The 24,378-nt window shown below is 39.5% G+C and overlaps 1 protein-coding gene across 2 annotated transcripts in view; it reads left to right on the forward strand.

Moving 5' to 3' along the window:
* LOC140629753 (ankyrin repeat domain-containing protein 26-like) overlaps positions 1-24,378 on the forward strand; it is a 207,442-nt gene that overhangs the window by 131,102 nt on the left and 51,962 nt on the right. For both annotated transcript variants that reach the window (XM_072819336.1, XM_072819335.1), the window contains 5 exons: positions 2,565-2,735; positions 4,449-4,482; positions 4,870-5,023; positions 14,839-15,052; positions 16,925-17,021. In XM_072819336.1, coding sequence (XP_072675437.1) covers positions 2,565-2,735; positions 4,449-4,482; positions 4,870-5,023; positions 14,839-15,052; positions 16,925-17,021 — 670 coding nt within the window. The remainder of the gene's footprint in view (positions 1-2,564; positions 2,736-4,448; positions 4,483-4,869; positions 5,024-14,838; positions 15,053-16,924; positions 17,022-24,378) is intronic.

Raw genomic sequence — 24,378 nt, forward strand, 5'->3', positions numbered from 1 at the left:
TTTCGACCACCCCTTTTGCTACAACACATTGAAATTTGATTTCTCTGCTTTAGTTTTTCTCCTCTCATACTGTGTAGTTTATTGTTACTATGTTTACTATCCTCGTGAGTAGGGTTTTTTCTGTTTATGGCCGTGTCCTCAGTGCTTAGAGAACATTCTAGCATATATAGTGCTATTCAATAAATGTTTGTTGAGTGAATGGAGTTTAACTAAACCGTGTGTATTGTTTTTAACATAATACCAATTCTCACTTAAACAGAAAGAACGGTTGGCATGGGTCCATTCTGACAATTTAACCTGTCCGTTATCTGCATTTTGTGGATTATTTGGGCCTAATCTTGTGGTTACTTGCTACTTATTCTTTTACTGGTATTTATGTTAGTTTTAATTATAGTAGAATGGAACAAAGGAAGAGCAAACTTCATTTATGTTTCATTAAGGAAAATGAAATATGGTGGTAAATTATTATAGGACTTTAAACATTTTTGCCAGAGGATATGAGCCCTCAATATCTGAAATATAAAGGTGAAGTCGGAATTTACTGCTGACTAATAAGAGGGAGCTATGCTGGCCACTTACAGTCTTTTCTGACAGAGTAGTCTTCGCTTTCTATATACAGTTTCAGGAAAAGTGGAGTTTAAGACTTGGGAGACTTTCAGAGAATTAAGTGGTTTGTCATCATCTGAAGCCACCATGGTAATTTGGGTAAGACTGTTGTTGATTGGTTGGCATTCAAGGCATGCGTATTGGAGTGATTTTGTCCCACATTGGCTATACTTCATGAGGGAGAAGCTGACATTGGTTGGCTAGTGAGTGAGGACAGATGGCATTGATCATTACAAACATTTAAAACTGGTTCTGATGGGTTCTCGTTACCATGGCTGCATGTTAGCATTCCCCCGCCAACATAACTTTGAGGTGTCTTTAACCAGTTGTTTTCTATTTAAAAGTTGCTTCTATTAACTGTTTTCAAAATGAAAGCTATTTCGTATCCATAATTACAGATTTACTTCTGAAATTTGGGTCGAGAAGAATTGTTTAATAATTGCTTTCAGGAAGATCCATCTTTTTTGGATGTTTAATTTAACTAGAAGAGTTATCTGTATGGCAGTTTTAAAACAGTAATTGCTGGTTTTGTTTTTGTTTTCAGTGCCCTAAAGTTATTCAACCGATAATCTCCTATGGGAAAATTCAGTCTTTTTGTAAATTTACATAGCTATATGCTCATAATATTTTCTTGCATGCATTTAGTCCATGAAAAAATATATATAATTTTCTGTTGGTAAATCTAGCTTTTTGTATTAGGATTAGATACTAGGCTAAAAGTATGCACAAGTTACCAAAACATTTTCTTTTTCTTTGTCCCTTTAAAATTATTTTTAAAAATGTATTTATTTGAGAGAGAGAGAGAGAGAGAGAAAGAAAGAAAGAAAGAAAGAAAGAAAGAAAGAAAGAAAGAAGACAAGTGGGGAGAGAGAGAAAGAGATGGAGAGAGGATCTCAAGCAGACCTGGGGGTGATTCCACAACCTTGAGATCATGACCTGAGCCAAAACCAAGTCAGACACTTAAACTGACTAAGCCCTTCCAGCTATTCATTAAACTTCTCATTTTGTTTATGTAGTGTATTCCTCATTTTATTGAATTAACTGTTTTTTAAAGATTTTATTCATTTATTTTAGCGAGAGAAAGTGTGTGAGCTAGGGGGGAATAGCAGAGGGAGAGGGACACTGTGCTGAGTGTAAGCCTGATGCAGGGCTCAATCTCATGACCCTGAGATCATAGCCTGAGATGAAATCAAGCGTCAGACACTTAATTGCCTGACCCACCCAGGCACCCCTGAATTGGCTTTTTGTGTTTTCTGGTAGCTCCTTGAATTTCCTTAAGACTGAGATTTTGAAATCTTTCTTGGATAAATTACAGATCTCCATGTGTCTGAGATTGATTACAGGAAGATTATTGTAATCCTTTGTTGGTGTCATATTTCCTTGATTTTGTCATATCCTTTTGCATTGCTGTCTTTGCCTTTGAAGTAGCAGTCACCTCCTCCAGTCTTTAATGACTACCGCTCCCATGTGTCCAAACCTGATTGTTTTGCTCTGGTGATGTGCTAGAACTTCTCTATAGGAAAGCTGGTTTTCCACGAAGACTCTCTACCCCCATGGGTGATTATCTAAGTGTTTTCCAGGGGCTCCCAGATGGTGGCTGTGAGGGTGAGGGTGGCGCCAATTTATGGGCTTTTGCCGGATCCACAGCTGGGTGTGTAGTGCGTATGCCTGTTACCCGATGCATGGGCAGATGAGACTTTTCCCCCGTGCCTTGGTGAATGGCACTTGATTCCACAGGTCCTACACAGGCAGTTTTGTCCCCACAAATGACATTGTATCATAATTGTATATGTGTATTTCCTTGCATATGGTTGCACTTCATAACTGTTCTATGAATTAATAAATGAATTCAGATGGGTAACAGATGTTTACAAAAAATTTTTTTTATTCCTTACCAGTAAAATTATTAGAAAATATTGGCTTTCTAATGGATATTTTAACTGGATTTTTGTTTTAAGTAATGATCCTGGTTTGTCTATCATGGAAATAAAGAAAGATAAAAATGTAAAGTGGGCATCAAAAGCATCTGTGATTACACCAGGCTTTGAGGAGGCCGATTCCCTAACTGGTAGTCTACTACGAGTGAGTAATGACAACAGTCTAAGTAAAATGGATCAGGATGAAAGAAGGTAAAATCCCATAAATTCTTTATTTCCCTCTGAAGGAACGTTAACTATGATTATTATATAAGTAAAACACTGTAATATAGTGTCGTACAGGCTGAGGGAAGAAATACTCAAGTATATCAAAAACACCACTTGAAAGGTTAGGATGAGGAGGAGTGACTTTTTTTTTTAAGATTTCATGTATTTATTTGTGAGAGACAGAGAGAGAGAGGCAGAGACATAGGCAGAGGGCGAAGCAGGTTCCCTGTGGAGAGCCCAAAGCAGAACTCGATCCCAGGACCCCCAGATTAGGATATGAGTTTTGTGGTAAGAGGTTGTTTATTTAGAATCAGTTCCACCGTGCAGTATTCTCATATAATTGAATATTCAGATACTTTCCTTCATCGATTGAAAAAAATATATATATATATAAAATAGTAAATATACAGACACATAGGCGATTCTGAATAGAACTAATCATTTCTTGATAGGTTTTAAGGTATTCAGTACCTTTGACAGTATCATGAATAGCTATGATTTTGTGAGGGGCTTTGGAGTATCTGATTATATTAAATTAATATTTGTTTAGGTTCTGGGGAAAGGGGAATGGTTTTGTTTATTTACAATATGTTTATTTACAATTGAAAAACTATTCATCTATCATAGATTATTACTTTTGGATTATAAAGTTCTAAATTACAAGAGCCACAGTTACTGTACCAGCAGCGTCATTGACACATATTGTGTGCTTCATGAGTAATTGTTGAATCCATGAATGAACATTTGAATGAGTAAAGGAATGCCCATTAATGAACTTCTTTAGACGAATTAAATCTTTAGTTTATTGAAAGTAGATTTTCAATACTGCCTAGGTATGAAGTGTTTTAATTAAAAAATGTGTGTGGGATGCCGGGGTCGCACAGCAGTTGAGTGTCTTGCCTTGGGCTCAGGGCGTGATCCTGGGGTCCGACACCAGGCTCCTTGTGGGGGAACCTGTTTCTCCCTCTGTATGTCTCTGCCTGTCTCTCTCTGTGTGTCTCTCTAGTGAAGGAATAAATAAATAAAATCTTTTAAAAAAATAAAAAATTAAAAATGTATGTAAGATTCAGAAATTATTTCTAGAATAATTATAGCTAGAAATGGAATAATACTATAGATTCAATTGGTATCACATTACTTAGAAATACTTAACTTACTTTTACCACATATTTTAAAACACATGTTTGGAAGGGACATTTCCTGGACTTGAGTTCTGGGTGGTCTGCTCCTACCAGGTGTATGGGCTTGGGGAAGTTCCTTAGAATTTCTGTGCCTCATTTGCTTCCTGTGAAAAGATACCCAGTATAATTGCCTACTTCATACGGTTTGTGTAAGGCCTAAAACCCCTTTAGGATATGTAAACTGTCCCAAATAATGCATAGTAGTTGCACAGTAAAACTTCAAAACACTAATATCACGATTATTTAAAAAGGGCTTATGTCATTAAAAAAACAGTTTGCACTTTCCAAATTGATTTAGTGAAAACTTGTTTTTATTGAAAATGACAACAAAAAATGTGGTATATTTACCCCTATCAAATAATGTAAGTAACATTATGATTTTCCTTTACTTTTGCAATTTTGATCTAAATTTAATACTTTGTTAATATTGCTATTAATATTGCTTAGATATGCTTTAAATATTCTTTGTATTTTAAGTATTTAATATTTTCCTGAAAAGAATCCTTCCTCTTTTTAGACCTGCAAAGAAAACATCTAAGGAAAAGAACAAGGTAGACAAACAAACAAAATATATAATTCTATTTCATTTATGATATATTTTTATTATATTATAATTCTATTTCATTCATGATATATTTTTATTATATTATTTTGATATTTCATATTTATCAGAAACATTATTCCGTGGTAAAAAAAATTACTTTATGAAACGCATAGTGAAAAAATGAAAATTTTCCTTTGTTGTATAGACATCTGCTGTGAAAAAATTATTCAGAAACACCAATTATTGATAAAGGTCTTTTTGATAAAAATCAGTTCTTTTAAAAAGTACCTATGTTTTTGCTTTTATAAAAAGATGGATATTTATCATCTTTCTACACTTAGTATATTTTATAAATATTTGGATGACATTTTGAAATAGTATTATTTATTTGTAGGTCAAAAAGCAAGTGAATTCTGCGGAGCATCTTGATGACGAGCATCTTGATGACTTAACTCAGTCATCTGAAACAGCTTCAGAGGATTGCAAGTTGCAATACTCTGATTATAAGAGTTCCCTGTTGCTCATTGAACTTGGCATGGATTGTAAAGGTAGGGCCGTCGTATAAATATAAAGCCTTTTTCTGTATATATGGTTGTAGTAATATGTGCACATCTCGTCTAGCGCTGCGCCACACAACACTGAGGAGTTATAGAGCTACTCATCTCAGAAGTATGTTTTATATTAAAATAGAGAACTATTGAATACTCTCAGCCAAAGAACTATAATTTCCAGGGATCCCTGGGTGGCGCAGCGGTTTGGCGCCTGCCTTTGGCCCAGGGCGCGATCCTGGAGACCCGGATCGAATCCCACGTCAGGCTCCCGGTGCATGGAGCCTGCTTCTCCTTCTGCCTATGTCTCTGCCTCTCTCTCTCTCTCTCTCTGTGTGTGACTATCATAAATAAATAAAAATTAAAAAAAAAAGAACTATAATTTCCATTATGGTTGTCCACGTGGGAATGGCACACTTGATGTGTTTGTGAACTCTGCTTCTCTTCTGTGTCTTCACCCAAGGTCAGGTTACCATTATTTTTCTCCTAGATTACTGAGCTAACCTCAGGACTGTTTTCCCTGCCATTCCACCTCTCAGGATCTTGGTGTACACTGCAACCATAATTACTATACATTTTTAAAAATTTACATTTCATCACGTTACCCCCTTGCTTAAAGCTTAGCTATTACTACTTAATGCTATGAGGTGAAAGACCATAGGCCACTAGCTTCATCTTGTATGGTTTCATATCCATCTTTCCATCCATGTCTCAGCCACTGTCTTAGATGGTTTTTCATATAATAGAGGCTTTCTTTCTCCAACAGCCCTAGTTAGGTAAACTGCACGTGTATGAAGTATATAATTTGATAGTTTTGTCATATATATACACATGTGAAACCATAACTGTAATTTAGACAGTTAACATATCCATCACTCTTAGTCTCCTGTCTCTTCATATTGCCTTATTATGAAACTGCCAAATTGTTTTCTAAAGTCATTGTACTATTTTCTAAACCCACCAGCAGTGTGTGAGGGTTTCTAACTCCTCCATCTATATTTATCAGTACTTAGTATGATCAGTTTTTTAATCGTAGCCATGGATGGGTATGGTGTATATATGTATACACACACACACACATAAATACATATATATGTGTATAAATATATACATTTATGGTTGTAATATACATTTCCCTAATAACTGATAATGTTGAGCTTATTTAACATCTGTATATCTTCATTGAGCTGTCAAAATTTTTGTCATTTAAAAAGTTAGGTTTATTTCTTATTTGTCAAGTGTTGATAAATCTTTGTTTTTGTTTTTGATATCTTATTATTTTTTAAATTGGAGTTCAATTTGCCAACAGATAGCATAACACCCAGTGCTCATCCCATCAAGTGCCCCCCCTCAGTGCCCATCACCCAGTCACCCCAACCCCTCGCCCACCTCCCTTTCCACCATGCCGTGTTTGTTTCCGAGAATTAGGAGTCTCTCATGTTCTGTCACCGTCCCTGATATTTTCACTCATTTTCTCTCCTTTCCACTTTATTCCCTTTCACTATTTTTTATATTCCCCAAATGAATAAGACCATATAATGTTTGTCCTTCTCCGATTGACTTACTTCACTCAGCATAATACCCTGCAGTTCCATCCATGTCGAAGTAAATGGTAGGTATTTGTCATTTCTAGTGGCTGAGTAATAATCCATCATATACATAGACCACATCTTCTTTATCCTTTCATCTTTCGAAAGACACCAAGGCTCTTTCCACAGTTTGGCTACTATACATTGCTGCTATAAACATTGGGGTACAGGTGTCCCGGCATTTCACTGCATCTGGATCTTTGGGTAAATCCCCAGCAGTGCAGCTGCTGGGTCATAGGGTAGATCTATTTTTAAGTCTTAGAGGAATCTTCACACAGTTCTCCAGAGTGGCTGCACCAGTTCACATTCCCACCAACAGTGTAAGAGGGTTCCCTTTTCTCCGCATCCTCTCCAACATTTGTTGTTTCCTGTCTTGTTAATTTTCCCCATTCTTACTGGTGTGAGGTGGTATCTCATTGTGGTTGTTGTTTCTTTTTCCCTGATGGCCCCTGATTCGGAGCATTTCCTCATGTGCTTGTTGGCCGTGTCTATGTCTTCCTCTGTGAAAATTCTGTTGATGTCTTTTGCCCATTTCATGATTGGATTGTTTGTTTCTTTGCTGTTGAATTTACTAAGTTCTTTATAGATCTTGGATACTAGCCCTTTATCTGATAGGTCATTTGCCAATATCTTCTCCATTCTGGAGGCTGTCTTTTAGTTTTGTTGACTGTTTATTTTGCTGTTCATTTTTGCTTTGGTTTCTCTTGCCTTCATGGATGTATCTTGCAAGAAGTTGCTGTGGCCAAGTTCAAAAAGGGTGTTGCCTGTGTTCTCCTCTAGGATTCTGATGGATTCCTGTCTCACATTTAGATCTTTCATCCATTTTGAGTTTTTCTTAGTGTATAGTTTAAGAGAATGGTCTAGTTTCATTGTTATGCACGTGACTGTCCAGTTTTCCCAGCACCATTTATTGAAGAGACTTTTTTTCCAGTGGATAGTCTTTCCTGCTTTGTCGAATATAACTTGACCATAGAGTCGAGGGCCCATTTCTGGATTCTCTATTCTTTTTCATTTTCCTAGGTGTCTGTTTTTGTGCCAGTACCACACTGTCTTGATGATCACAGCTTTGTGGTACACCCTGAAATCTGGCACTTTGATGCCCCCAGCTCTGGTTTTCTTTTTTAATATTCCCCTGGCTATTCGGTGTCTTTTCTGATTCCATACAACTCTTCCGATGATTTGTTTCAACTCTCTGAAGAAAGTCCATGGTATTTTGATAGGGATTGCATTAAATGTATAAATTTCCCTGGGTACCATTGACATTTTCCCAATATTCATTCTTCCAATCCATGAGCATGGCATATTTTTCCATCTCTTTGTGTCTTCCTCAATTTCCTTCAGAAGTGTTCTATACTTTTGAGGGTAGAGATCCTTTACCTCTTTGGTTAGGTTTATTCCTAGGCATCTCATGGTTTTGGGTGCAGTTGTCAATTGGATTGACCCCTTAATTTCTTTCTTCAGTCTCATTGTTAGTGTATAGAAATGCCCCTGATTTCTGGACATTGATTTGGTATCCTGCCACACTGCTGAATTGCTGTATGAGTTCTAGCAGTCTTGGGGTGGAGTCTTTTGGGTTTTCTATGTACAGTATCATGTCAACCACAAAGAGGGAGCATTTGACTTCTTTGCCAGTGTGAATGCATTTAATTTCTTTTTGTTTTCTGATTGCTGAGGCTAGGACTTCTAGTACTCTGTTGAATAGCAGTGGTGAGAGTGGACATCCGTGTCTTGTTCCTGATCTTAGGGGTAAGGCTCCCAGTGCTTCCCCATTGAGAATAATATTTGCTGTGGGCTTTTCATAGATGGCTTTTAAGATGCTGAGGAATGTTCCCTCTATCCCTACACCCTGAAGAGGTTTGATCAGGAATGGATGCTGTAGTTTGTCAAATGCGTTCTCTGCCTCTATTGAGAGGGTCGTATGGTTCTTGTTTTTTCTCTTCTTGATATGATCAATCACATTGATTGCTTTACGAGTGGTGAACCAGCCTTGCATCCCGGGGATAAATCCTACTGGGTTATGGTGAATAATCTTCCTAATGTATTTTTGGATCCTATTGGCTACTATCTTGTTGAGCATTTTTGCATCTGTGTTCATCAGGCTTATTCTCTCTACCTCTCCTTTTTGGTGGGGTCTTGGGTTTTGGAATTAAGGGGATGCTGGCCTCATAGAATGAGTTTGGAAGTACTCCATCTCTTTCTATCTTTTGGAGCAGCTTTAGTAGACTAGGTATTGTTTCTTCTACAAATGTTTGATAGAATTCCCCTGGGAAGCCATCTGGCCCTGGACTTTTGTGTCTTGGGAGGTTTTTGATGATATCTTCAATTTCCTCCCTGGTGTTTGGCCTTTTTGGACTTTCTATTTCTTCTTGTTCCAGTTTTGCTAGTTTGTGGTTTTCCAGAAATGAGTCCCATTTCTTCTAGATTGCCTAATTTATTCGTGTATAGCTGCTCATACTAAGTGTTTAAAATCGTTTGTATTTCCGTGGTATTGGTGGTGATCTCTCCATTTTTATTTGTGACTAATTTGAGTCTTTTCTCTCTTGTTTTTAATAAGGCTGGCTAATGGGGATCCCTGGGTGGTGCAGTGGTTTAGCGCCTGCCTTTGGCCCAGGGCGCGATCCTGGAGACCCGGGATCGAATCCCAAGTCGCGCTCCTGGTGCATGGAGCCTGCTTCTCCCTCTGCCTATGTCTCTGCCTCTGTGTGTGTGTGTGTGTGTGTGTGTGTGTGACTATCATAAATAAATAAAAAATTTTTAAAAAATAAGGCTGGCTAATGGTTCGTGTATCTTATTCTTTCAAAGAACCAACTCCTGGTTTTGTTGATCTGTTTCACAGTTCTTCGACTCTCTATTTCATTGAGTTCTGCTCAAATCTTTATTGTCTTTTTCTGCTGGGTGTAGGTTTTATTTGCTGTTCTTTCTCCAGCAACTTTAGATACAAGATTAGCTTTTACATATGGGTTCTTTCCAGTTTTTTGAGGGATGCTTATATTGCGATATATTTCCCCCTCAGGAGTGCTATTGCTGTATCCCAAGATTTTGAACAGTCGTATCTTCATTCTCATTAGTTTCCATGACTCTTTTTAATTCTTCCTGAATTTCCTGGTTGACCCTTTCATCTTTTACCAGGATGGTAGTTAACCTCCACATGTTTCCATTTCTTCTAATATTCTTCTTGTGATTTAGTCCTGTTTCAAAGCATTATGGTCTGAAAATATGCTGGGGACAATCTCAGATTTTTGTTATCAGTTGAGACCTGATTTGTGACCCAGTATGTGGTCTATTTTGGATAAAGTTCCTTGTGCACTTGAGAAGAACGTGTATTCAGTTGCATTTGTCTGTAAAGTTCTGTAAATATCTGTGAAATCCATCTGGTGCAGTGCATCATTGAAAGCTCTTGTTTCTTTGGAGATATTGGGCTTAGAAGATGTGTCATTTACAGAAAGCGACATGTTAAAATCTCCCCGTTTTAGTGTACTATTAGCTAAGTATGTCTTAATTTTGGTTACTAATTGACTGTTATACTTGGCAGCTCCCGCATTCGGGGCATAAATACTCATGATTGTTAGGTCCTCTTGTTGGAGAGATCCTTTAAGTATGATATAGTGTCCCTCTTCATCTCTCACTACAGTCTTTGGGATAAACTTTAATTTAGATGATATAAGGATAGGTATCCCTGGTTTCTTTTGAGGACTATTTGAATGGTAAAGGGTTCTCCAACCTTTTATTTTCAGGCTGTAGGTGTTCTTAGGTCTAAAATGAGTCTCTTATAGACAGCAAATAGATGGGTCTTGCTCTTTTTATCCAGTCTGAAACCCTGCGCCTTTTGATGGGGTCAATAAGCCCATTCATGTTCAGAGTTACTCTTGAAAGTTATGAATTTAGTGCCATCATGATACCTATTCAGTCCCTGTTTTTGTGGATTGTTTCCTTGGACTTCCTCTTTCTTTTACAGAGTCCCCCTTTATATTTCTTTCAGAACTGGTTTGGTGGTCACATATTCTTTCAGTTCCTGCCTGTCTTGGAAGTTCTTTCTCTCTCCTTTTATCGTGAATGAGAGCCTTGCTGGATAAAGTATTCTTGGCTGCAGGTTCTTCTCATTTAGGACCCTGACTATATCCTGCCAGCCCTTTCTGGCCTGCTAGGTCTCTGTGGAGAGGTCTGCTGTTATCCTAATACTTCTCTCCATAAAGGTTAGGAATCTCTTGTCTCTTGCTGCTTTAAGGATCTTTTCTTTATCTTTGGAATTTGCAAGTTTCACTGTTAACTATCGAGGTGTTGAGTGGTTTTTATTGATTTCAGGGGGCGATCTCTCTATCTCCTGGATCTGGTTGCCTGTTTCCCTTCCCACGTTAGAGAGGTTCCCAGCTATGATTTGTTCAAATATGCTTTCTGGTCCTCTGTCTCTTTCGGTGGCCTCTGGAACCCCTATTAACCCTAAGTTAAACTAGATTTTTCCTTCTGAGGCTGTCATTTGTTTCCCTTAACCTTTCCTCATGACCCTTTAATTGTTTTTCTCTTTTTTTCCTCAGCTTCCTTCCTTGCCATCAACTTGTCTTCTATGTCACTCACTGGTTCTTCTACCTCTTTAACCCTCATTGTTAGGACCTCCAGTTTGGATTGCATCTTATTTAATTGATTTTTAATTTCTGCCTGATGAGATCTAAATTCTGCAGTCATAAAGTCTCTTGAGTCCTTTATGCTTTTTTCTAGAGCCACCAGTAGCTTTATAATTGTGTTTCTGAATTCGCTTTCTGACATTGAATTGTAATCCAGATTTTGTAACTCTGTGGGAGAGAGGACTGTTTCTGATTCTTTCTTTTGAGGTGAGTTTTTCCTTCTAGTCATTTTGTTCAATGCAGAGTGGCCAAAAAAAAGTTGTACTGGAAAAAGGAGAAAAAGAGAGGAAAGGGGGGCAAGGGGGAGGACAAACAGAAAACAAAAAGCAAGAGGAGGTATCCTCTGATTCTATATACTATAAATCCCTTGACTTCCCCTGGGACTTTCCAGTGCTGCTTGGTCAATGCTTTTTCCCCTGTCCTTCCAGCTGGTTTTCTGGGGGAGGGGCCCGCTGTGGTGATTCTCAGGTGTGTGCACCTGGGGGAGCTGCCCAGCCCCTTGCCAGGTGCAGGGCTCAGTGCAAGCTGTTTATCCTGTGAAGCTCCTGTTCAGTCCCAGGTACAAGGTGACAGCAGGAGGAACAACAAGAGTGGCGGCAGCCAGCTCTCCATCTCTTGAGTCAGCTCCCACAGTAACTACCACAGCTCCCAGTCCGCAGGGGCCTGGGTGGTCCGGGGGCAGGGGGCGTAGATTTGCACAGCTCGGGGCCGCGTGGCAGCAGGAGCATCCTTGCTGCCCTGTATCCTCCCGGCCTCTACCTGCCCCGGGGGGAGTGCCGGATCCTGGGCTGTGTCCCCGATGCCCTGGGTTCTGGGGTCTGCACCGCTGGAATCACATTCCCGGGGCCGCACAGTGGCCGCCACCTGAGCTGCTCCCGGGGCCCCACTGGGCGCGGCGTCCAGCCCTTTAGGGAGCTCAGCCTGTAGTGTGTGGAGGGATCTCCCCCAGAGTGCAGTTGCTCTTTTAGTGCCCCTGGGAGCCTGAGGGCATCTGTACCCCTTCTGGGATCCTGCCCGAGCTCCCTGCAAGCGCCTTTCCTTCCAGGAAGATTGGTAAAGTTTCTGCTTCTCCAGGACTGGGCTTTCCTGTCCTGGGGGCACTAGCTGCATGGCCTTTGCCTGGCTCCTCATGGGGGCTCCTCCCCCTTGGATGCTTTTTTATTTCTTTATGTTTTTCCGTCTTCCTACCTTGATAGAAGCGCAAACTCTTCTGACTGTAGCATTCCAGCTCTTCTCTCTTTAAATCTCAGGCCGAATTCATAGGTTTTCAGGATGATTTGAAAGTTATCTAGGTAAGTTGGTGGGGACTGGTGACTTCGGGACCCTACTTTTCTGCCATCTTGCCCCGCCTCCTTCTCTTTTTAATATATACCTCAGTGCTATAAATGGTGAGATGAGTGCTATTCTTGGAGGATTCCAGAAATTTTTAACATATTATGTTTTTATTTTCATTCAATATGTGATACTTTGTAATTTCTTTTTTCATTACTTCTTTATTCCAAGGGTTTTTAAAAGATTTTTATGTATTTGAAAGAGAAGGAGAGAGAGAGAAAGAGAGCGCATAGGCGAAGGGAGGTCCAGAGGGGTAAGCGTCCTTCCCTCTGAGTGGGAAGCCCAACATGGGGCTCAATCCCAGGACCCGGAGATCATGACCAGAGTTAAAGGCAGACACTTAATCCATTGAGCCACCTAGGTACCCAGACCCAGGGGTTATTTAGATGTGCATTATTAATCAGTTTGCAAGTATTTGAGTATTTTCCAGAGGTAGGTTTGTTCTTCATTTCTAATTTGATCACTTTGTGGTCACAGAACACACTTTCATGACTTCAATCCTTTTGACTTAACTCCCTTTATTAAGGTTTATTTTATGACCCAGAATATAATCTCTTTTGGTAAATGCTCCATGGATACTTGAGAAAGATGGTGGTGGTCAAGTCTTCTATATCCTTGATGATTTTCTGCCTATTAAAATCTCAGACTAAAATTGTAAATTTGCCTGTTTCTCTTTGCAGTTCTGTTGATTTTTGCCTTATGTATTTTGATGTTATTAATAGATTCAAAAGCATTTAGGTTTGTTATGCTTATTTGTCGACCCTTTCATCATTAACAAATGACCTTATACATCACGAGAATATATATTGCTTTGAAATCTATTTTGCCTGGCATTAATATTGCTACTCAAGCTCAGCCTTCTTTTGTCAAGTGTGAGTGTGGTATATCCTTATTTTTGTCCTTTTCACAAATTTGTGTCTTTACATTTATTTATTTATTTATTTATTTATTTATTTTAATTTGTGTGTGTGTGTCTTTACATATAAATTGAATTTTTTATAGGCAGCCTATGGTTGTCTCTTACATTTTTATCCATTCTGACAGTCTGCCTTTTAATCGAGGCTTTTAGACCATTTTCTTTCTTTCTTTTATTTTTTGACAATTTTCATTTACTCTGATTATTGATACAGTTGATATAAATCTCTCATCCTGTTTGCTTTCCGTTTGACCTGCTTTGTTCCCATTTTCTTTGCTTTCTGCTTTCTTTTAGATTAATAAACTAATTTTTACGAGTTCAATTTATACTTATATATAAATATACACATATGTGTATGTATGGGCTTTGTTTATTACTTAACAAAGCTTAAGATTTGCTATTTTAGTGATTGCTTTAGGGTTTAAAGCATATGACTCAAGCATCACAGTCCACCTTCTTGTAGTGTTATACCACATTATATGTAGTTTAAGAAAATTCCAATAGGGAACACGTGAGTAGCTTAGTGGTTGAGCATCTACCTTTGGCTCAGGGTGTGATCCCAGGGTCCTTGTATCAAGTCCCACATCAGGCTATCTCAGGGAACCTGCTTCTCCCTCTGCCTGTGTCTCTGCCTCTCTCTCTCTCCATGTCTCTCATGAATAAATAAATAAAATCTTTTTTTAAAATTACAATAGTTTACTTCCATTTCTTCTCTCCTAGCCAGATCCTTTGTGGGTCTGTGGGATTATAGTTTTCATTCAGTTTAGAAAGGTTTCAGTCATGTTTTCTTTTCTTTTTAAAAGATTTTAAAGTTCTATTGATAATAAGATTTTATTCATTTATTTGAGAGAGAGAGCATGAGCAGGGAGAGAGGCAGAGGAAGAGGGAGAAGCAGACTCCCTACTAAGCAGGGAGCCCACCATGTGGCTTGATCCCAGGACACCAAGATCATGACCTGAGCCGAAGGCAGACACCCACCGATTGAGCCACCCAGGCACCTGGTATAATCTCTTTACGTTGAAGTTACTCAATATTTATTTCATGTATGAATGAGTTAATGTGAACATGCTCGGTCCCTTATATGCAAAAAATACTCATATTGTTTTATTTTACTTTTTAAAAGAACAAATTTGTGAGAGAGCATGAGCAGGAGATGGGGAGAGGAACAGAGAGGGAGGGAACGAGGGGGTAAAGAACCTTAAGCAGACTCTGTGCTGAGTGCAGCACCCAGTGCCAGGTTCAATCCCACAACTGTGAGATCATGACCTCAGCCAAAACCAATAATTGGATGCTTTACCACCTGACCCACCCTGATGCCTCCTGTATTTTATTTCTGTTTTTGTTTTTCCTCTGGTGTAGATTCTGTTAGCGTATTGACAATCCAGAATGCAATTCTTAAATACAAAAGATCAATAGAATTAAAAAGAAAAGACTGTGAACAACTTACAAGAAAAATTTTACAAGTGGAATATAAGGTCAATGGACTAGAACAGTTGCTATCAGAAACAAAAGAAATGAAATCTCAGTTAGAGCATCAAAAAGTGGAATGGGAACGAGAACTCTACAGTTTAAGGTATGACATCTTGGTTTTAAGGAAATATTTCAACTATTTACTTTTTTTTTTTTTTTTAATAGACTCCACACTCAGCGTGGGGCTTGAACTCACAACTCTGAGATCAAGAGTCACATGCTCTGTCAACTGAGCCAGCCAGGAACCCCTTGAAATACTTACTTTTATGCTGCAGATGTGTAGGAGAAGTTTTGTAATTGCTAATTTGCCTTCTGGGATTTTATAGGGAAGGAAACTCCATTAGAAATGTGAAGTATCAGAAGACGAATGGGTAAAGAAGCAGTGGTCTATGTATATACAATGGAATATTCCTCAGCCATTAGAAACGACAAATACCCACCATTTGCTTCCACGTGGGTGGAACTGGAGGGTATTATGCTGAGTGAAATAAGTCCATCGGAGAAGGACAAACATTATATGGTCTCATTCATTTGGGGAATATAAAAATTAATGAAAGGGAATAAAGGGGAAAGGAGAGAAAATGAGAGGGAAATATCAGTGAGGGTGACAGAACATGAGAGACACGTAACTCTGGGAAACGAACAAGGTGTAGTGGAAAGGGAGGTGAGTGGAGGCTGGGGTGACTGGCTGATGGGCACTAAGGGGGGGCACTTGACGGGGTGAGCACTGGGTGATATGCTGTATGTTGGCAAATTGAACTCCAATTTTTTTTTTAAAAAAAGTTGTAAAGTGTGAGATTCTTTGAAATAATACTGCAAGGTTTTAACAGTGAATACTTCTAATAATTTAATGTATATTCTAAAGCATAATTTTAATGACCATGTAGAAGTCCATCATATGTAAACCTCATTATTTAACAAATTGAATTTTGGTTGTTTTCCATTTTCCTATAGTTTAATTAATGCTATAAGGAATGTCTTTTATTTAATTCTGTTTCTACAGTCTTGGTTAATTGGAATAAATTCTTTAATATAGTATTGTGTTAATGTATAAAAATATTTAGTAGAGGTCTCTGATCCATATTTTTAAATTGTTCTCAGGGAATTTTATATTATATGCCCCCCAACAGAGTGTGAAATGGCCAATTTTTCTCAAGACAGAAAAATTGGTTTATTCTTAACATATGCAGGGGTTAAAAAGTAAAATGGAAAAATGATTAATGGTTAAGTTTTTTTTAACATTTCTCACATATATAAAGAAAATTAATTCAAAAGTCTATGCTGAAAGCACATCTTACTCTATTCTTTACTTAATTAATATGGATCCTGTGATGTTTTCAAAGGAGTTTTCAAATGATTTATAAAATACATAATGATCAACAAGGTTGAGAATATTACAGAATAAGAAACATAAAAAGCATGGGCAATAGATTTTAGGCTCCCTAGTCTAGTGCTGGATCAGAGTCATCTGCAGGTGTATGGTGTGTAAACGACATCTGCTGATGCTGTCTTACACTGAAGATCATTTTTAGAGGTACCTGTGATGTTTTGTGAAATAAAAATGTATTTCTAGTGAATTTATAAAATTGTTGATAAACAGCAACTTCTCTTTTTAATTAGTAATGAAATGATTTGTCTTAATTGAAGTGTAATTATGACTTTGTGGAGAAAAATGACAATTTTGAACCCTTTCTTAAATAATTTCAGAATTCCTTTGCTTACAACATCTCCCAGAGTTATTACTGACTAAAACTTACTAAGTTGCAAAATGCTTTCTCATTGCTTCTTTTAAACTATATATCTTTTTGAAGATATTGAAGTGATAAATTGAAAAACATGAGCCCTAGAAAGGGAAAAAAATTGAGAACAGAAAAATTTCCTTTGGATAATGAACCAACATATGTGGAACCAGATCATAAAATAAAAGTTTTATTGCTAACAAAACAAATTTTAAAATGAACACATGCATTTGCAGATTGACCTTAAAACAAGAAAAAGAAAAAAGAAGAAGTGCTGAAATTTTATATATAAATATTAAGGAGCAATTAAGAAGTAAAGAAGAGCTGAGTGAAGTAAGTCAATCATAGACAGACAAACATCATATGGTTTCACTCTATGGGGACTATAAAAATACTGAAAAGGATTATAGGGGAAAGGAGAGAAAATCAGTGGGAAAAAGTAGAGAGGGTGACAACACATTAGAGACTCCTAACTCTGAGAAATGAACAAGGGATAGTGGAAGGGGAGGTGGGCGGGGGGTGGGGAGACTGGGTGACGGTCACTGAGGGGGCATTTGACAGGTGAGCACTGGGTGTTATGCTGTATGTTGGCAAATCGAACTCCAATAACAAATATACAAAAAAAAATAGTATTCCATCATGTAATACTCTGGGCATTCTGTTCTCGCGAAAGCTGCCTCTGAACATCATTTTGCTCTTCTATAACCTAGAGACACATTTTCATTAGGATTTTGGATCTTATCATTAAAAAAAAAAGTCAAAAGGCTTAAGAGAACTTAAAAAAAAATGTTCAAGAGTGGCCTTTTTTATAACAAGGCTTTTCATCCTCAATGAATAATTCAAATTTTAAATTAAATGACAGCAAAATGTACCATAGAGTAAAAATACAAGTAGACATAGTATTGTGAAATAAAATTTCTGTGTAAAACATTTAACTAGCTTCATCAGCATCTCAAGGAAATCTAGCTCATATTTCAACATTAAAAAATTCAAAACTGGGACACCTGGGGGCTCAGTGGGTTAAGTGTCCAACTCTTTTTATGGCTCAGGTCATGATCTCACGATCACGAGACTCCGAACCAGGTGAAGCTGGAGACTCAGATCATGAGACTCAGAACCAGAGTCTGCTGGAGATTCATTTCCCTCCCTCTCCCTCTACTCCTTTCCCCCCAGCCCATGCTCTGTGTAAAAATAAATACAATTCCATAAATCAATAAATCAATATAACATTTATCTCATTTTACCTTCCATCCCTTCATTCAAAATATATACATAGGGCATATGTGAGAGGCCAAGAATTCCAATAAGGTAGTAATTGTGGCTACAAAGATCATGGTTGCTATTAGGTTAAAATGAAATGTTTAATCTATTTGAAGCCTAACAATATGTATTATATCAAAGGGATACTATAAATAATATTGATGGAAATATACAATTACTGCCAAAAATTTACCTGATTCAAATTATTTTTTACACCCTTCAATTCCAAGTTTCGTCTTCTAAGATTAAGTTGAAGTTGTTTGATTTCAACGTCTTTACTATATTGCTCTTCTTTACTTCTTGTTTTTATAATAAATTTATTTTTTATTGGTGTTCAATTTACCAACATACAGACTAACACCCAGTGCTCATCCCGTCAAGTGCCCCCCTCAGTGCCCGTCTCCCATTCACCCCCACCCCCTGCCCTCCTCCCCTTCCACCACCCCTAGTTTGTTCCATGCACATTGAAGTTCCGTGCACATTGAAGCAAATGCTGGTTATTTGTCATTTCTAGGGACTGAGTAATATTCCATTTTATATATAGACCACATCTTCTATATCCATTCATCATTTGATGGATACTCAGGCTGCATCCACCGTCTGGCTATTCTGGAAAATGCTGCTATAAACATTGGGGTGCAGGTGTCGCGGTTTTTCACTGCATCTCTATCTTTGGGGTAAATCCCGAGTGGTGCTATTGCTGGGTCATAGGGTAGCTCTATTTTTAACTCTTTGAGGAACCTCCACACAGTTTTCCATAGTGGCTGCACCAGTTCACATTCCCACCAACAGTACAAGAGGGTTCCCCTTTCTCCACCTCCTCTGCAACATTTGTTGTTTCCTGTCTTGTTAATTTTCCCCATTCTCACTGGTGTGACATGGTATCTCATTGTGGTTTTGATTTGTATTTCCCTGATGGCAAGTGATGTGGAGTGTTTTCTCATGTGCTCGTTGGCCATTTGTATGTCTTTTTTGGTGAAATTTCTGCTCATGTCTTTTGCCCATTTCATGATTGGATTGTTTCTTTGCTGTTGAGTGTACTAAGTTCTTTATAGATCTTGGATACTAGCCCTTTACCTGATAGGTCATTTGCAAATAACTTCTCCCATTCTGTAGGTTATCTTTTAGTTTTGTTGACTGTTTCTTTTGCTGTGCAGAAGATTTTTATCTTGATGAGGTCCCAATGGTTTATTTTTGCTATTGTTTCCCTTTGCCTTCATAGATCTATCTTGCAAGAAGCTGCAGTGGCCGAGTTTACAAAGGCTGTTGCCTGTGTTCTCCTCTAGGATTCTTTTTTTTTTCTTTTTTAATTTTTATTTATTTGTGATACTCAGAGAGAGAGAGAGAATGAGGCAGAGACACAGGCAGAGGGAGAAGCAGGCTCCATGCACCGGGAGCCCGACGTGGGATTCGATCCTGGGTCTCCAGGATTGCGCCCTGGGCCAAAGGCAGGCGCCAAACCACTGCGCCACCCAGGGATCCCTCCTCTAGGATTCTGATGGATTCCTGTCTCACGTTTAGATCTTTCCTCCATTTTGAGTTTATCTTTGCGTGTGGTGCAAGAGAGTGGTCTAGTCTCATTCTTCTGCACGTGGCTGTCCAGTTTTCCCAGCACCATTTATTTTATTTATTTATTTTATTATTATTATTTTTTATTTATTTATGATAGTCACAGAGAGAGAGAGAGGGAGGCAAAGACATAGGCAGAGGGAGAAGCAGGCTCCACGCACCGGGAGCCTGATGTGGGATTCGATCCCGGGTCTCCAGGATCATGCCCTGGGCCAAAGGCAGGCGCCAAACCACTGCGCCACCCAGGGATCCCCCCCAGCACCATTTATTGAAGAGAGCGTCCTTTTTCCAGTGGATAGTCTTTGCTGCTTTGTCAAATATAATTTGACCATGGATTCGAGGGCCCATTTCTGGATTCTCTCTTCTGTTCTATTGATCTATTTGTCTGGTTTTGTGCCAGTACCACACTGTCTTGATGATCAAAGCTTTGTAAGACAACTTGGAATCCGGCATTGTGATGTCCCCAGCTCTGGTTTTCTTTTTCAATATTCCCCTAGCTGTTCGGGGTTTTTTCTGATTCCACACAAATCTTAAGATTATTTATTCCAGCTTTCTGAAGAAAGTGAAGAAAGTCCATGGTATGTGGATAGGAAAGCATTGAATGTAAATCGCCCTGGGTTAGCATAGACATTTTGACAATATTAATTCTTCCAATCCATGAGCATGGAATATTTTTCCATCTCTTTGTGTCTTCCTGGATTTCTTTCAGAAGTGTTCTGTAGTTGTTAGGGTATAAATCCTTTATCTCTTTGGTTAGGTTTTCCTTGGTATTGGTGGTGATCTCTCCTTTTTCATTCGTGATTTTATTAATTAGAGTCTTTTCTCCTTTGTTTTTTAAAAGGCTGGCTAATGGTTTACGTATCTTATTCTTCCTTTCAAAGAACCAACCTCTGGTTTTGTTGATCTGTTCCACAGTTCTTCTGGTCTCTATTTCATTGAGTTCTGCTCAAATCTTCACTCTCTCTGTTCTGCTTGGTGTAGGTTTTATTTACTGTTCTTTCTCCAATTCCTTTAGGTGCAAGGTTAGCTTGTGTCTTTGAAGTTTTTTTCCAATCTTTTGAGGGATGCTTGTATTGCAATGCATTTCCCGCTTAGGATTGCTTTGGCTGTATCCCAAGGATTTTGAATGGTTGTATCTTCATTTTCATTAGTTTCCATGAATCTTTTTATTTCTTCTCTAATTTTCTGGTTGACCCATTCATCTTTCAGCAGGATGGTCTTTCTCCTCCCTGTGTTTGCGTTTCTTCCAGATTTCTTCTTGTGATTGAGTTCTAGTTTCAAAGCATTGTGGTCTGAAAATATGCAGGGGACAGTCCCAATGTTTTGGTATCGGGTGGCCTATTCTGAGAAAGTTCCATGAGAAGACTATGTATTCAGTTGCTTTTGGATGTAAAGTTCTGTAAATATCTGTGAAATCCATGTGGTGTAGTGTATCATTTAAAGCTCTTGTTTCTTTGGAGATGTTGTGCTTAGAAGATCTGTCATTTGCAGAACGTGCCGTGTTTAAGTCTCCTACTACTAGTGTATTATTATCTAAGTATGCCCCTACTTTGGTTATTAATTCATTGATAGACTTGGAAGCTCCCACATTAGAAGCATAAATATTCATGATTGTTAGATCTTCTTGTTGGATAGACCCTTCAAGTATGATATAGTGTCCCTCTTCATCTCTTAACTGCAGTCTTTGGGATAAACTTTAATTTATCTGATATAAGGATGGCTACCCCTGCTTTCTTTTGAAGACCATGTGAATGGTAAATGGTTCTCCAACCTTTTATTTTCATGCTGTAGGTGTCCTTATATCTAAAATGAGTCTCTTGTAGACAGCAAATAGATGGGTCTTGATTTTTTTATCCAGTCTGAAACCCTGCGTTTTTTGATGGGATCATTTAGCCCATTCACATTCAGAGTACCTATTGAAAGATGTTAATTTACTGTCATTGTAATGTCTATTCAGTCCCTGCTTTTGTGGATTATTTCTTTGGGCTTCCTCTTTCTTTTACAGGGTCCCCATTAATATTACTTGCAGAGCTGGTTTGGTGGTCACATATTCTTTCAGCTTCTGCCTATCTTAGAAGCTCTTTATCCTATTCTGAACCAAAGGCTCACTGGATAGAGTATTCTTGGCTGCATGTTCTTGTCATGTAGAACCCTGAATATTTCCTGCCAGCTGTTTCTGGCCTGCCAGATCTCTGTGGAGAGGTCTGCTGTTAATCTAATATTTCTCCCCATATAAGTTAGAAATCTCTTGTTTCTTGCTGTTTTAAGGACTTTCTTTTTCTTTGGAATTTGCTTGTTTCACCATTAAATGTCGAGTTCTGCTTTTTTTCCCTTCCCCTTGGTGGGGGACCTCTCTATCTCCTGGACCTGAATGCCTTTTTCCCTCCCCAAAATTAGGGAAGTTCACAGGTATGATTTGTTCAAATATCCTTTCTGGCCCTCTGGCCCTCCTGTGGAACCCCAATTATGCGTATATTTTTTCCTTCTGAGGCTCTCGATTATTTCCCTTAACCTTTCCTCATGGTCTTTTAATTGTTTTTCTGTTTTCTCTTAAGCTTTCCTCTTTGCCATCAACTTGTCTTCTGTGGCACTCACTCTTTCCTCTAACTCATTAACCCTCATTGTTAGGACCTTCAGTTTGGATTGCATCTCATTTAATTAATTTTTAATTTTGGACTAAGTAGATCAAAATTCTGCAGTCATGAAGTTTCTTTAATACTCTCTGCTTTTTTACAGAGCCACCACTAGCTTTATAATTGTGCTTTTGAATTGGCTTTCTGACATCAAATTGTAATTCAAATTCTATAAGTCTGTGGAAGAGAGTACTGTTTCTGATTCTTTTGTGGTGAGAGCTTCCTTCTAGTCATTTTGCTCACTGCAGAGTGGCTGTATGAACGGGCTGAGTCAAGAATATCAACCACAATCTAAGTCAATTTCACCTTAGATGATTGTTTTTAAACATTTCATTTATGTATTCATGAGAGACACCGAGAGAGGGGCAGAGACACAAGCAGAGGGAGAAGCAGGCTCCATGCAGGGAGCCTGATGTGGCACTTGATCCTGGGACTCCAGGATCATGCCTTGAGCTGAAGGCAGGCACTAAACCACTGAGCCACCCAAGGTTTCTTATCCTTCGATGATTCTGACTGTTCCATGACATGAAATTGAAAACGAAGAGAAGAACAAAATAACACAAAATGACCACTAAAGTGAAAAACAAATTTTAAAACAAAGTAGTAGAAAATAAAAGGCCAAGAATGCCAAGGAAGAAAAAAAGAGAAAAAAAAGCAAAGGTAAAGAGGGGAAAAAGAAAAAAAGAAGTAGAAAAATAAAATGTTGGGGGGGACTGGGACATGGTGGTGGTGATGAAGTTGTAGTGGAGGGAGAATGTAGTCTACCTGAGGGGTCCTAGGGGGTGATCCTCTTGGTCCTGGGTGTATTAAGTTCTGTATGTTAGAAGATACTGAGTCCCAAATTTCTATAAACCAGAAATACTTGTAGAGAGACCCGACATTGTTCCCCAAAACATAAATGAGATAAAAAGGGGGGCAGAATGGGAACGAAGAGAGAATATAGTCTCACAGAATGAACCAGCACGGTATACCACTTGGTTCTGGGTGCATGCTCGTCCTGTTTTAGAAGGTATTGTGCCATTGTAGAACAAAATGAGGTAGAGAAAACAAAAAAAGCACACACACACAAAACATATCTCGTCTAGCTCCCAAAATTAAGTTGAGTATGTTGAAGGGAATCTAGAAGTGGAAAATCTATCTAAGACGTGTAATTGTAAAAATATGAGTCAAAAAGGAAGAAACCTGAAAATGAAGAGGTGGCAAAATATTGTAGTTAAGGTGGGAAAAGAGAAAGAAAATTGGAAACTTACAGTCTGATATAAAAATGAGTTGTACTGGAACATGGGTGGGGGGGCGGGGAAGAGGGGTACCCTCTAGTTCTATATACTGTAGATCCCTCGACTTCCCCTGGAGCTTTCCAGCGCTGCTGGGTGGGGAACTTGCTCTTCCCCTGTCCTTCCAGCTGGTCTTCTGGGGGAGGGGCGGGCTGTGCCGATTCTCAGGTGTGTGTACCTTGGGGAGCTGCCCCGCCCCCTGCTGGGTGCAGGGTCACGGGGAGCCGACCTGACCTCCCGTGAGGCCCGTGTCCCCTGGCGGCCACGCCTCTCCCAGGCACCGGGTGACACCAGGAGGGACAACCACACCGGCAGGGGCCAGGTCTCCCTGGCCCTGGAGGGCGCCCCCTGCAGTGACTCCCCCCATCTCCCAGTCCACAGGGGCCTGGATGCTCCCGGGGCAGGAGGGGCAGGAGTGTCCTCGCTGTCCTGGGCCCTCCCCGCCTCGGCCTGTCCCGGGGAGAGCAGGATCCCGGCTGTGTCCCCTGGGGTCCGGGGCCTGCGCTGCTGGAGTCTGGCTCCCGGAGCCCCTCCCGACACACCGGCTTCTCCCCGAGGCCCCGCGCAGCGCGCTCCAGCCCTTTACGGAGCTGGGCCGGTGTGGGGGGCGCTCGACCCTGCGCACTTCCTCTGTCAGTGACCCCGGAGACTGGAGGTCCCCACCCCCCACGTCCTGGCGGAGTTTCCAGCTGAGCGCCTTTCCATCCCGGAGGAATCCGGGGCGGATTTTAAAGCTCCCACTTGTCTGCTTCTCCAGGGCTGCGCTTACCCGCCTGGGAGGCTTTCCCCGCTGCAGGCCTCAGCCCGGCTCCTCCGGTGCCCCTCCCCACTTGATTCTTTTTTATTTTTTTCCGCCTCCCTACCTTGTTAGGAGCGAAAACCCTTCTCTCTGTAGCGTTCTGACTGTTCTCTCTTTAAATCTCAGTTCGGGGGGATCCCTGGGTGGCTCAGCGG

The sequence above is a fragment of the Canis lupus genome, unplaced genomic scaffold (genome assembly GCF_048164855.1).
Source record: "Canis lupus baileyi unplaced genomic scaffold, mCanLup2.hap1 Scaffold_116, whole genome shotgun sequence".
Lineage (NCBI taxonomy): Eukaryota > Metazoa > Chordata > Mammalia > Carnivora > Canidae > Canis > Canis lupus.